A 15,576-nucleotide genomic window follows, 5' to 3' on the forward strand; every position below is an offset into this window, starting at 1 on the left:
TCAAAATGGATGAAGGATCTCAATGTGAGAAAGGAATCCATCAAAATCCTTGAGGAGAACACAGGCAGCAACCTCTTCGACCTCAGCCGCAGCAACATCTTCCTAGGAATATCACCAAAGACAAGGGAAGCAAGGGCAAAAATGAACTATTGGGATTTTATCAAGATCAAAAGCTTTTGCACAGCAAAGGAAACAGTTAACAAAACCAAAAGAAAACTGACAGAATGGGAGAAGATATTTGCAAACGACATATCAGATAAAGGGCTAGTGTCCAAAATCTATAAAGAACTTAGCAAACTCAACACCCAAAGAACAAATAATCCAATCAAGAAATGGGCAGAGGACATGAACAGACATTTCTGCAAAGAAGACATCCTGATGGCCAACAGACACATGAAAAAGTGCTCCATATCACTCGGCATCAGGGAAATACAAATCAAAACCACCATGAGATATCACCTCACACCAGTCAGAATGGCTAAAATTAACAAGTCAGGAAATGACAGATGCTGACAAGGATGTGGAGAAAGGGGAACCCTCCTACACTGTTGGTGGGAATGCAAGCTGGTGCAACCACTCTGGAAAACAGCATGGAGGTTCCTCAAAATGTTGAAAATAGAACTACCCTATGACCCAGCAATTGCACTGCTGGGTATTTACCCTAAAGATACAAACGTAGTGATCCGAAGGGGCACGTGCACCCAAATGTTTATAGCAGCAATGTCTACAATAGCCAAACTATGGAAAGAACCTAGATGTCCATCAACAGACGAATGGATAAAGAAGATGTGGTATATATACACAATGGAATACTATGTAGCCATCAAAAGAAATGAAATCTTGCCATTTGCGACGATGTGGATGGAACTAGAGGGTATCATGCTTAGCGAAATAAGTCAATCGGAGAAAGACAACTATCATATGATCTCCCTGATATGAGGGAGAGGAGATGCAATATGAGGGGTTAAGGGGGTAGGAGAAGAATAAATGTAACAAGATGGGATTGGGAGGGAGACAAACCATAAGTGACTCTTAATCTCACAAAACAAACTGAGGGTTGATGGGGGGAGGGGGGTTGGGGGGGGTGGGGTTATGGATATTGGGGAGGGTGTGTGCTATGGTGAGTGCTGTGAAGTGTGTAAACCTGGCGATTCGCAGACCTGTACCCCTGGGGATAAAAATATATGTATTTAAAAAAAATAAAATTAAATAGAAGTGTCTCTTATTTACCTCTTCTACATTGGAAGCAGTCTTAGCAGAAGTTTCCATGAAGATAAGTCCATGTTCTCGTGCAAAAGCTTCACCTTCTTCTTTTTTTACTTCTCTTCTAGATTCTAAATCACTAAATATAGGAAATAAAAGGCCATGTTATTAACCAGCACAGTATAAATAGAGCTATCTGTGAAAAGTGTAACAAAAGATTCAAAGTTGTGCTGACTATTCTTTTGATTAATTTTTAACACATAAAATACAACTGACTGATTCCGGGTATTATGAAGGTCATATGGCTAGAATGTGCTTAGTTTCAAGGAATAAATGATCCAATAGGAGAAGATCCGGAGTTAAGAGTCCTAGAACACTGTAAGTAAGAGAAACCTAAATGGAACATCTATCAACACCCAGCTCTAGAGTATAGTGGGTTCCCAAAGAAGGGAAATCTCTTACTCAAAATAACAATTCAAGAGAGAACACTAGTCTCAACTTTCAGCCAGACTGAGTTTCTATGAATGTAATTTAAAAACAAATCACTTAATTTCCAGAAGCTCTAGGAAATTGCTTAATAAAATCCAAAGTACTAAAGACACATTAATTAGATTATTAATCTTACTTGGTTTAACTCCCAGTAAAACTGTTAATAGAAAAAGGGAGAGAGAAACAAAAGTCTAAACTAGAAGTTTTGGGGGGAAAGAACAGTATTCATTTTTATTGTACAGGAACTGTATTAGGAAGGTGGCGGGAAGCAGTGGTCTCTTTAAAGTGTGTTTTATTGGGGCACCTGGGTGGCTCAGTGGGTTAAAGCCTCTGCCTTCAGCTCAGGTCATGATCCCAGGGCCCTAGGATGGAGCCCCGAATCGATCTCTCTGCTCAGCAGGGAGCCTGCTTCCTCCTCTCTCTCTACCTGCCTCTCTACTTGTGATCGGTCAAATAAATAAATAAAATCTTTAAAAAAAAAAAAGTGTGTTTTATTGTAAAAACTTATAGTTTTTATTATTATAAAATATTTAAAGCACACAGAAAAGGATGGAGAATAGAATACCCATGTACTTCCATCTAGCCCTGATTATTCGAACACATTTATATCAGATTTCTTCACTGCTGAGAAACAAAATCAAGTTATAATTGATTCACCTCTTCTGTACCTGTCTGCTCCTGATCTCATTCTTTCCTTTCACCTCAAAGGTAACCACTTCTCTGTATTTAGTGTTTCCACTCTCATGCATGTATTTTTTATATGTATACTCATGTTTATAGCCATACAAGAAAGGGTTTTTGCACATTAAGAAAAATTCAGATGTAGCTATCATTCTCCAACTTGTTAGTTTTGGTCAACATGATTTTTTTGGGGTTACTGACATACTCTACTTAGATCTAGTTTCTTAATGTTTTATTGCCATATTATATAGTCTAGTAAATGAATGCAACACAATTTATTTTTAATTTCCATTTGAAAAAGTTATTTATAATTTTTCATTATTATAAACAGCGTTACAATAAAAAGTTATACATTTTTTGGTGTACATGTGCCAAAACTTTTCCAAGGTAGTAAAATGTTAGAAAGTACTGTATTTTCCAAGTACAGTATTTGGTATACATGTGCCATGACTCAGTGAATTAGTATGGAAAAGAAGAGAAAATATCAGACCGTATTGCCCACCGTTTTACGGAATTTTGTTTTTTATGTAGGTATACATATAATTTGTGCACTAAGACATGATAGAAAATGTATTTAAGACAAATGAGAAAGCTCAAAAGCCACTGCACTTGAATATATACTTGGTACAAAGGTGTCTTCCAAAACAGCTGCATAATTTATACTCTTAGTGGCAATGTTTGCAAGTTCCCATTGTATCACCTCCTCACCAACACGTGGTAAGATCACACTTGTTAATATATGTCACTCTGATGACTGTGAAAGGTTCTGCACATTAATGTTACTTTTTCTTTAGTTCGGTTATTAGTTTCACAAATATCCATTATCATCATTATTAAATAAGAAATACAGAAAAATCTAAGAAAAGGAAATCGTTCCTTCATTCAACAAATATCTATAAATATCTATAAATATCTTATAAATATTTATAAGCCAGGAATTCTGGTAAGCCCTTGGGATGTATTAATGAAGAAGTCACACAAAAAAGTGTACATTCCAGTAGAGGACAGACAATAATACTGAGTAAAGAATATAGTATGTTAGAAAGTGGTAAATGTGGAAAAGCAGAGTAAGCAGAATCAGGAGTACCAGGGAGAGGAGGGAGGTTACTCTATAAATAGTGTAGTCATTCTAAAATTGACTTACTTAATCATTCTTCTTGGTCCTGTTTTTCTACCCAAATGTGACCTTTTTCACATATATGCATAACCATGCTCTATCTGTAACTCCATGTCCTGATTTTCTTCACTTAATATTAGAACCTATATCATTATATCTTTTTCACAAACACAATTTTTAGTGATTAATTAATATCCCATCACAGTTCATTTAACCATTTCCTTGGATGATGAGTAACACAGTATAAACCTAGTACTGTGAACTGTTTTACATGGATTATCTCATTTAATGTACCTGACAGATGAGGAAATGGAGGAACAAAGAGGGCAGGTTAAAACAACCAAGTTCACAGTCTAGGAAGAGCTGATGGAGGAGGTGGAATCACCACCCAGATGACTGTGTCATATAGGGATTACTTTTTCTGATAAAAATTAAAGAAGTTTTTGTCAAATATGGAAAAATACAAAGAAAAAAAAAGACCCATAATTTCAATTTCCACAGGTAATTAACATCTTGAATACAATTCCATACTGCTCCTTTGTCTCTTTCTTCTTACTGGAAGATGCTCATACCCACTACTGTATTTTGTATTTTTTATCATTTTCCCCTTTGGAGTCTTTTACAGTATTAGTTTTACTGAGTGTAAACAATGGTGGTATTTTATGCAAATTTATATCACACAAATTAGGGATAAAGCAAAACAAAGATGTTAAAGTCTCATCCATCTAATATTAAGTTACATCACTGTTTCAATGTTAAAAAATTCACCAGGAATTGGATGCCTTTAAAAAGCTGGCTGACCAGGGGCACCTGGGTGGCTCAGTGGGTTAAAGCCGCTGCTTTCTGCTCAGGTCATGATCCCAGGGTCCTCGATCCTAGGGCCCTGGGATCATGATCTGAGCCGAAGGCAGAGGCTTTAACCCACTGAGCCACCCAGGCACCCCTCAGTAACTGTTGTTTAAGTAATTGAAACTTCTGAGTGATTTTGTAACTTTCAGTTGTTACATTTAAAAAATAATTTATAATTCATAAGAAGTCATCTAAGCATTTAGTGATGCAAGTGCTCAAAAAACACTCCTAACAACGTGAAATGTTAGAAAGTTTGGTATAAAATATTACAAAGGGAACCACAAGAATATGACATGCTGTTTAGATGCCTATGCTATGAAACTTTAGTGGTTTAAGGTGAGAACAAAAACGAGGGCAAACTAAGTTTACAAATATTATAGCACAGGCAGGGTAATACACCCAACTATAATCCGAGAGCCTCCTATATGCCAAGCCCTTTCCTACATCTGGGGACAGACTACGCAGCAAAATAGACAAAAATCCCAAACGCCCACAGGCCCTAAGGAGCTTATATTCTAGTAGGAATAAAAAATGGGGGGAAAACCCTAGCAACAGTGATGTGGTAACAGGCTCCTGGAATTCATCCCCCTTATCTGACAGTCATTCTTAAGGGAAAATTAGCTTTCAACTGTGCAAAATTTTCAAGAAAACACCTCTTCCCTTAAGGACCCTTTATCCTATTTTAAGTGTATGCCATATCTTATTTAAACAATACCTTATTTGGGGATAAAATTACTCTGTTTTCCACACCATTATTTCTGATTACATTTGCATTTGCAAATGTTATCTTAGCAAAGAGGGTTAAAGACATGTACTTTTGAGGGGTTGTTAAAAAAAAAAGTGGCAATTTAGGATGCATGATCTTTTTTTTTTCATCACACCCTTCCTTACTTTGGTTGTTTCCTCAGTCTTCCAGGCATAAAAATCATAAAACATTTAAACTGTTTTCATTAGTTAATTACCCTTCTTTCCTAAATCATTCTCTTAATTCACACCCTTTTTGTTTAGAGTTTGTAGTATAACCCTTGACTATTAAGAATTTTTCATCTTTGTGGACCCTGCTTCCTATTTCTTGTATAACCAATTTAAAATGCCATAGTTAAGAAAAATCTGTGTCATCTGTCACTCTGACTAGGTCACTGCCCTCCTCAAATCCCTTCACTGGATCCCTACTGCTTAATGCATCTAATTCAAAAATCGCCTATTCCCCGTTTCCATGTCTACCCCAATTCACCTCATCTAATAATAATCACCTCATTTATCTCTGTTCATTCCCATTCACTCTCAGCATGTTATACATTCTTTGTTCCCTTCTCCTAGTTTTTCCTTAAAATGTCTTTCCATAGCTACTATACTCTTAATTACAAGGGTCACCAACCTACAATCATTAGAAACACCTCTTGTATATAATAGGACTTTCCCTTTTACATTTAGACTGTAAGTTCCTCATGGGCAAGAGCAAAATTTTAAGCCATCAGTAAGTTGCCATATACCATGTCTGAGACTCAAAGAAAACACTGCTAAGATTAAAAGGATGAAAATTCTCTTTATTCTCCAAATATTCTCCTCTTATTATTTCACACATCACTACTGAATGGTAGTTGAATACTTCTATATCACAAAGACTAAAGTTTCCCTACAATAGCTTTAATCTTGAAAGGTTGAAATAATTTACATGAGGAAAGAATAACCATGAAAAGCCTTGAGCAAAGGCCAAGATGATAGATATTTCCAGTTACAAAGAAGTAATCAATAATTGGCCTTTTCCAATTGAAATATCATGTAAGTAAATATTTTCTCTTAAACAGCAAACCTTGATTTCTATTAAAATAACTTTCTAAAATTAAATCTATACAGTAAAATGCTATTTGCTATCTTACTATTTTTCCAGCTTTACTGTAGTATAATTGACATAAAAGAAACTGCACATTTAATATAAAATGATGAGTTTGACATGTTTACCTGTGAAGCCATTTGCCTCCCATAGGTTTCCTCATACCCCACACTATAATCCATCCTTTCTTCCTATTTTACCCCAGGCAACTAACCATCTGCTTTCTGAATTTTCCAGGATTTTATATAAATGGAATCACATGATATGTCTTCATTTTTGTCTGGGTTTTTTCACTCCATAATTATTTTGAGATTCATTCACTTTGTTGCACATACCAATAGCTCATTCTTTATTGCTGAGTGGTATTCCACTGCATGACTATATCACAACTTACCCATTTGCTTATTATTTGAAATATGGGTTGTTTCCCACTTTGGGGCTATTACAAATAAAGCTGGTAGACTGTGTGTGTAATTCTTTGTGTGGCCCTATGGATAAATATCTAGGAACGGAATGTGCAGGCAGTATGTTAGATGTATGTTTACATCTTGCAATGTGGTTGTTATCATTTTACATTCCCAAAAGCATTATAAGGGTTTCAGTTCTACATCCTTGCCAACACTCAGTATGTTAATCTTTTTAATTTTAGCTATTTTAAGGAGTACATAATGGTATATACATCATAGGGATTTTATTTTTTTTTTTGAAGATTTTTATTTATTTATTTGGGAGGGAGAGAGAGAGAAAGAGAGAAAAAACATGAGCGAGGGAGGGGCAGGAGAGGGAGAAGGAGACACCCTGCTGAGCAGGGAGCCCGATGAGGTGCTCCATCCAGGGACTCCAGGATCATGACCTGAGCCAAAGGCTCAGGTGCGTAACCAAATGAGCCTCCCAGAAGCCCCATCATTGAGGTTTTAATCTGCATTTCCTTCATGATTAGTGGTGTTAAGTATTTTTTATGTGTTTACTTGCCAACAATACATATCTTCTTTAGTAAAGTGCTGGTTCAGTTCTTTTGCACATTAAAAAAACTGGGTTATCTTTTTATTAATGAATTGTAACAATTCTTCATATATTCTAGAAATAAACATTTTGTTGGATATAGGTTTTATGTTGTAATATTTTCTCCTAGTCTGCAGCTTCCCTTTCATTTTTGAAACTTTTTTTAAGCAAAAGTTTTTAGTTTTGTTGAATTTGAACCTTAAACAACATGGATTTTAACTGCAAGGGTCCATTTACATATGAATTTTTTTCAATAAATACAGTATTGTACAGGGGAGTGCCTATATGGTTCAGTTGGTTAAGTGTCTGACTCTTCGATTTTGGCTCAAGTCATGATCTCCAGGTTGTGAGAATGAGCCCTGCATAAGGCTCCATACTGGGTGTAGAGCCTGCTTAAGACTCACTCTCTCACTTTGCTTTGCCCCCATTACCATATAGTACTGCAAATGTATTTTTCTCCCTTATGATGTTCTTAGTAACATTTTCTTTTCCCTAGCTTACTTTATGGTAAGAGTACAATATATAAGACATATAAATACAAAATATGGGGGTGCCTGGGTGGCTCAGTGGGTTAAGCCGCTGCCTTCGGCTCAGGTCATGATCCCAGGTCCTGGGTTCGAGCGCCACATCGGGCTTTCTGCTCAGCAGGGAGTCTGCTTCCTCCTCTCTCTCTGCCTGCCTCTCTGCCTACTTGTGATTTCTCTCTGTCAAATAAATAAATAAAATCTTTAAAAAAAAATACAAAATATGTGTTATTCAACTATTTGCTCTCAGGCTTCTAGTCAACAGTAGCCTATTAGCAGTTAAATTTTTGGTAATCAAATGCAAATTTTGGACTGTGTGTTATTTAAGAGTCAAATATATAGTTGGTTTGTTCCCTTTTATGCCTTTTTTCTGTCCCATTTAAAAAATGTTTGACAAATCAACAAAACTAAAAGGCAACCAATGGAATGAGAGGAGATATCTGTAATGGCATATCAGATAAACGGCTAGTATCTACAATCCATGAAGAACTTAACCACTTAATACTCAGAAAATACATAATCCAGTTACAAAATGGGGAAAGACATGAACAGACATTTCTGAAAGGAAGACATACAAAAATGGCTAACAGACATGAAATAATGCTCAACATCACTCATCATCAGGGAAATACAAATTAAAATCACAACAAGGGGGTGCCTCGTGGCTCAGTCAGTTAAGTGTCTGCCTTTGGCTAAGGTCATGGTCTCAGGGTCCTCGGATCAAGCCCTGAGTCCAGCTCCCTGCTCAGCAGGGGGTCTGCTTCTCCCTCTCCTTCTGCCCTTCCCCGTGTCCTATCTCAAATAAATAAAGAAAATCTAAAAAAAAAAAGAAAAACAAAACCCCACAATGAAATACTACTTCACACTGGTCAGAATGGCTAAAATTAACAACTCAGGAAATAATGGACATTGGTGAGGATGCAGAGGAGGAGGAACCCTCTCACACTGTTGGTGGGAATGCAAAGTGGTGCAGTCACTCTGGAAAATAGTACGGAGGTTCCTCAAAAAGTTAAAAACAGAACTACCCTATGACCCAGCAATTATACTACTAGATATTTATCCAAAGGATACAAACAGTGATTCAAAGGGGCACATGCAACCCAAATGTTTATAGCAGCAAGGTCCACAATAAGCCAAAATATGGAAAGAGCCCAGATGTCCATTGATGGATGAATGGATAAAGAAGATATATATATATATATATATATATATATATATATATATATATAATTGTATATTATTATTTATAATATAAAACTATATAAATCATAGAAAAATAAAAATTCTATAAAAATTCTATAAAAATTCTATAAATATATAAAAATATATATTAAAATATTTCTCAGCCATCAAAAAGAATGAAATCTTGCCATTTGCAACAACGTTGATGGAATTAGAGGGCATTATGCTAAGTGAAATAAGTCAAAGACAAATACCATCTGATTTCACTCATGTGGAATTTAAGAAAACGAAACAGATGAACATACAGGAAGGAAAGAAAAAATAAAGTTAAGATAAAAACAGAGAGGGAGGCAAGCCATAAGGGACTCTTAAATACAAGGAACTGAGGGTTGTTGGGACAGGAGGTGGGAAGGGGGATGGGGTAAATGGGTGATGGGCATTAAGGAGAACACTTGTAATGAGCACTACATGTTATATGCAATCACTAAATTCTACCACTTTAATACTACACTGTATGTTAACTAACTTGAATTTAAATAAAATCTGAAAGGAAGGAAAAAAAAGAAAAAATGTTTGACAAAACCACAGTCACTAAAACTGTTTTCTTCTAGAATTTTAAAACATTTTTATCTCTTACTTTTAGGTCTATGATACACTTCAAGTTAACTTTTGTATATGGTGTGAGGTAAGGGTCAAGGTTCATTTTTTGATACATGGCTACTCAATTGTTCTAGCACCATTTGATGAAATATCCTTTCCCAACTTAACTGCCCTGGCACCTTTGTCAAAAAATTAACTTGACGTGTGTGTGTGTATGAATATACTTCTGGGCATCTTACTCTGTTCCACTGATTTACATCTATCTATGCCAAAACCAGACAAAACTGATTTCAATACCTTATAATAAATCTTGAAATCAGTATAGTGAAACCAGTAAATCCGCCAACTTTGGCTATCCTATGACCTTTGCATTTTAATACAGATTTTTAAAATAGCTTGTTAATTTTTACCTTCTTAAAGCCTAAAGAATTTTGACTGGGATCGCAATCAATCTTTAGGTCAATTTGGGAAGACATGCCATCTTAAAAATATTTAGTTTTCCAATCAGTGAATATAGTATATCCCTCCATTTATTTAGGGTTTTGTTTTTTTCACTAAAGGACTCTACAATTAAGAAAGTAGTCATCTCACATAGGAAGTTTAGGAAGACCATGGTAACTACAGCTTAGAGTTGGGGGATCAACTAGCTGTGAAAAAAATACTTTCTTAAAAATTATTTAGGAATTATTTATTTATTTTTAAATATTTTATTTATGTATTTGAGGAAGAGAGAGAGAGCACAAGTGAGCGACCATGAGCTAGGGGGAGGAGGAGAAGGGGAGGGAGAAGTGGGTTCTCCACCGAGCAGGGAACCCAATGCAGCACTCGATCCTAGGACCCTGGGATCATGACCTGAACTGAAGGTAGAAGCTTAACCGAATGAACCACCCAGTGCCCCAGGTATTATTTTTTATTGCGATATAACTGACACATAACACTTAAGTTTAAGGTGTACAATGGGTTGATATGAAACATTTATATAACACAATATGACTACTACCACAGGCCTTGGCTAGCACCTCCATCACATCATGTAATTATCATTTCATTCTGCAGTAGGAAACACCTTTGTACATACTATGTTTTTCTTTTTCATACAGGGATTAGAAGTTTCTCATGGGCAACAACCAATTTTAAGTCATCAGCAAGAACCTACTCACCATCTTTCAGACAAAAAGAAGACACTGGTAAGATGTAAGTATGAACATTTAAAAGTATGAACATTTTATTTGTTGCCACTGTAATTTTCAAATAGAATGGTGAAAACTTTCTTACTTCAAACTTTAGAGAAACTATGGCCAAAAAACTGTTTTCCCATGTACTATTATTTTAAATGTAGAGCACAAGGGCATTCATTGCAAATAATGCTCCCTAGAATTATAAAATGAAATAAGATTAGGATGACACTAATACAAAACCTTAGAAATAGGGGCGTCTGGGTGGCTCAGTGGGTTAAAAGCCTCTGGCTTCGGCTCAGGTCATGATCTCAGGGTCCTGGGATCGAGCCCCACATCGGGCTCTCTGCTCTGCAAGGAGCCTGCTTCCCTCTCTCTCTACCTGCCTCTCTGCCTACTTGTGATCTCTCTCTGTCAGATAAATAAATAAAAATCTTAAAAAAAAAATCTTAGAAATAAGCTTAAAAGTACTAATGTGATATCTACTGAACAATATTAAAAGTGTTTCAGAACTTTAAGTGTAAATAAACCCAAGAGATGTATTGCACAAACTCGTAATGCACATTAAGTCATAAAAAAGAGAAAAAATATTCCTTTGAGTTCTGCACACCTATTTCTACTGTGAAGTATTTAAAATAATTTGGATAATATTTAACACTGACCCATCCCCCAAATAAATAAGTGGGTTTTCTTTCAACTACTAATCAGATGAACTTCCTTCAAATTATTCTTTCAAGTTTACCTTCCAATACAAACTATTTCTTATAATAATGATGATGATGATGGTAATGATTTCCAACAAAGCTTATTAACTGTATTTTAAAAACCAAAAGAAACATCCTGGGATTTTCAAAATTTTATAATTTAAGAAACCAATAACGTACATTTGGACAAACATGTAAGAAAATCAGTTACTGCATAAACAGCTATCCACAGTTTTCATCATTAATGCAAAGAAGATTTAAATTAGTCTTTTTACCTTTTATTTCCAATAAGCATAATGACCATGTTGGAATTGGAATGCTGGCGGGCATCCTCTAACCAGGTTGTCAAGTGGTTGAATGTATCTCTCCTAAATATAGAAGAAAATCTGATTACTATTTTCAAAGTGTTTCCCCTAGTAGTGTACAATGAACTGTATACATTCCATTAAAGGTAACTATTTTTAGCCATATCCACTTACGTAATGAGAAACAGATCTCAAATATAGTATCTGGAAATTAAATGTAACTTTGCTTGGAAAATTCCAATGTATAAACTATATTATCAAATTGATTAACTTGGGGGTGCTTATTTATATAAGAAAATAATTTCATTGTAGATCTCTGTAGTAAATTTAAATTTAATTAAAGACACAAGTTTTAAAGTCAAACAGCCAGGGAATAAAGGCAAAACCATATAAAACTTTTATAACTGGCAATCATGTTTATTTAGAGAAAGTCTCTGCACTGACCAAATGAACAGATACATTTCCAAGTTCTCACCTTGTAATATCATACACTAGCAAAGCCCCTGCGGCACCTCTGTAGTATGACCTTGTGATGGAACGAAAGGACTCTTGCCCCGCCTGTCAGGAAAGAAAAGGTTGGGAGCTTTCTTTAATAAACTGTCATCTATATTTTCTTTTTATTCATATACAGAATATGGGCAGGTAGGGAATGAGCGTGTAAAAGAAAAGAAAAGTTAACTTCACCAGTCTTAGGAAAAAGTCACAAAATACCACTATTGCTCAAAGTCAACCAGACACACATGCGCCCCCCCCCCCCCCCCCCCCCCCCCCCCGGCCCCCAAACAACAAGACCTCTAAACCTTTTTGGGCAATCCCTGACAACCCAATTTACTGAATGGCTTCACAATACATGAATCATTATTAGAACACAGAATGGACTCCTAGCAACTAAGCTCTGAAGACAAATTTGAAAGGAAGCAAATAACCCAGAGCCTCACATTTGAATTCAATAACCCACTCCCTGGGGCAGCTGTTGACACTAGAATAAATAAAGTCCATTGTAAATAAATGATGAATGACATCTTTACGCCCACCATCTGCTGGTGTAAAGGTTGTTGGAAGGCCAAGGATGCAGATTTTATCAGTTATATCATAAACTGCAGTGAGCTTTCAACAGTCATCAGATGGAATTCTTTGAGCAACCATTTTATTATGAAAAACAGAAAATGGCTCTGAATTTAATTTGTATAATTTTTTCTGCACACTTAATCAATTTCCTCTGTATGTGATATATAATGCTTGTCAAACGGCAACAGGATGTAGAAGTCATCTTTATATCCACTTGTGAAAAAAGACTTCAGAGATTATGCAAAATTAGTTAATTTCTCTCTTTTACTAGTGGCACTAATGTTCTGGTTTTTAAGAAGGCTGGTGAAGGATATATATATTGCCTCTGGGTTTAAAATTGAGACGGTTCTTACCAAAAATACTTCTGCATTTTTACTCACTTTTCTACTTTTGAGAAAAAATAAGTATGGGGTGGGGGCATCTGGGTGGCTCAGTAGGTTAAGCATCTGCCTTCGGCTCAGGTCATGATCTCAGGGTCCTGGGATCGAGTCCCACATCGGGTTCCCTGTTCAGTGGGGGGGAGGGGTCTTGCTTCTCCCCCTCCCCCTACTCCTTCTCTCTTTTTCTCTTACTCTCTCAGATAAATAAAATCTTTTTTTTTTTCTTTTAAAGATTTTATTTATTTATTTGACAGAGAGGGAGACAGTGAGAGAGGGAATACAAGCAGAAGGAGTGGAAGAGGGAGGATTCCCACTGAGCAGGGAGCCCGATGCGGGACTCGATCCCAGGTCTCTGGGATCACAACCTGAGCCGAAGGCAGATGCTTAACAACTGAGCCACCGGGGCACCCCAATAAATAAAATTTTTTTAAAAGTATGTAAATTAAGTAAACACAAAGCCAGTTTTCACAATTTTTGCATTCAAAATCTACTAACGTGGAAAATATTCATGTTTGTATGCTGAGCTTTGTTTGATCTTCCAGTTAACTACTGAGCCCTTCCAACCCTCAGAATTCACAAAGACAACTCAAGTTCCACCTTGTTCTAACACTCCACACTAACTTCTTGTTCTTCCTGGCCCTCACAATATACTCCCTCCCTCCCATATCCCCCAACCCCAGCACCTAGCACTGGGTCTGGCACACAGCAGGCATGCAGAGAAAGCCTTTCCAGTGAAAAGAATGAATCCTAATGTCCTAATCAAGTGCACAAAATGGGTCATTACTCCATCCCACCTAAATAAGTGGATATCAATAAATTCTAACATGCTAAGAGTTAGTAAAAATAACTTTTCTTATGTGGAAACTAAAGATTAGGCCCTCTCTTGGTACCCTGCAAGCAATTCTGCCACTTCAAATAGTGTCTAATGCTAAACTGAATACTGAGAAAGCCATCACATAAAAGAACTATACAAATAACCAACTCATTTCATAGTGTGAGGTTAAAACATTAGATGATACTAGTTAGAAGCATGAAATTTCATTAAAATTACTTTACCATAATTTACTGATATGTATCTTTCCAAAAAAGTTTTTTAATAAATCCAAGTTCAAAACACAAGCATTACGCATTATGAGAATTTCTTTTTTAACTGCTTAGCACAGGAAAACTTAGGACTACATTTTTTTTTTCAATTTTTCAATTTTTTAATAAACATATAATGTATTTTTAGCCCCAGGGGTACAGGCCTGTGAATCGCCAGGTTTACACACTTCACAGCACTCACCATAGCACACCCCCTCCAAAGTAGGACTACATTTTTAAGAGATTTATTTCACTGTGAATTATATATACCAATGAAGGAGTCTTGGTAATAATACAAAAAAGGTAATTTTTCCTTTAGTTTGTAATCAGGTTTACTGCTCTAAATATTGAGAAAAGGCAAAAGTCCTTTAAAACAATCTTGCAGGGGCATTCTATCGGAGGAGTTAAAATGAATACACTGTCAAGAGGAAGACGACTGTAAGATTTAAAACTACAGTGTTGGGGCGCCTGGGTGGCTCAGTGGGTTAAAGCCTCTGCTTTCGGGTCAGGTCATGATCCCGGGGTCCTGGGATCGAGCCCCGCATAGGGCTCTCTGCTCAGTGGGGAGCCTGCTTCCTCCTCTCTCTCTGCCTGCTTCTCTGCCTACTTGTGATCTCTGTCTGTCAAATAAATAAATAAAATCTTTAAAAAAATAAAATAAAATAAAACTACAGTGTTTATAGCTCAGATAAAAAAACAGTGAAAGGAAAAACAGATTTTTATTAATTAATTAATTAATTTTAAATATTTTATTTGTCAGAGAGAGACATTATTAACGAGTGAGCACAAGCAGAGGGAGCAGCAAACAGAGGGAGAAGTGGGCTCCCTGCTGAGCAAGGAGACAGATGTGGGACTCAATTCCAGGACTCTGGAATCATGACCTGAGCTGAAGGCAGATGCTTAACCGACTGAGCTACCCAGGCATCCCGGGAGAACAGATTTTTAAAAAGGAGAATAGCACATGCCTACACACCATTCTCATTCTTCCTATATTGTTTTACCAGGAACATGTTATAATATAGAAATGCTGTATATAATGGATCACTTTATACTGAATCCATTCAATCTGGTTTTGCCTACCATTACAAATTAAAAACTCAAGCTAAAAAAAAAAATGCAAACATTCCAAGTGAGGTCTATGAACATAACCATGCATCTTAAAATCTATGATTACTTTATAATAAGCAAAGATCAATATTCAGAATAGTTTCTGAATTCTTGAGACCTGCCTGGTAAGAAAGATACCCCACACATTGGCCTAGTCTGTTAATGGTATTGATAGTCTGGAAACAAATCCTGCCCAGTTCAGTTTTGAACTATGGCTTCTTTAACTATACACAAACTGTTAAATAGCCACTGAAGTATACACAGTAGGTACTC

General features: G+C 36.2%; 1 protein-coding gene across 1 annotated transcript in view; it reads right to left on the reverse strand.

Moving 5' to 3' along the window:
* The window catches only part of RAB2A (RAB2A, member RAS oncogene family), a 97,738-nt gene that overhangs the window by 34,521 nt on the left and 47,641 nt on the right, over positions 1 to 15,576 (reverse strand). Inside the window, exons 4-6 of the mRNA XM_047725223.1 lie at positions 12,141 to 12,223; positions 11,636 to 11,728; positions 1,231 to 1,342 (exon numbers count right to left, since the gene is read on the reverse strand). Coding sequence (XP_047581179.1) covers positions 1,231 to 1,342; positions 11,636 to 11,728; positions 12,141 to 12,223 — 288 coding nt within the window. The remainder of the gene's footprint in view (positions 1 to 1,230; positions 1,343 to 11,635; positions 11,729 to 12,140; positions 12,224 to 15,576) is intronic.

This window comes from Lutra lutra, chromosome 4 (genome assembly GCF_902655055.1).
Source record: "Lutra lutra chromosome 4, mLutLut1.2, whole genome shotgun sequence".
Classification (NCBI taxonomy): domain Eukaryota; kingdom Metazoa; phylum Chordata; class Mammalia; order Carnivora; family Mustelidae; genus Lutra; species Lutra lutra.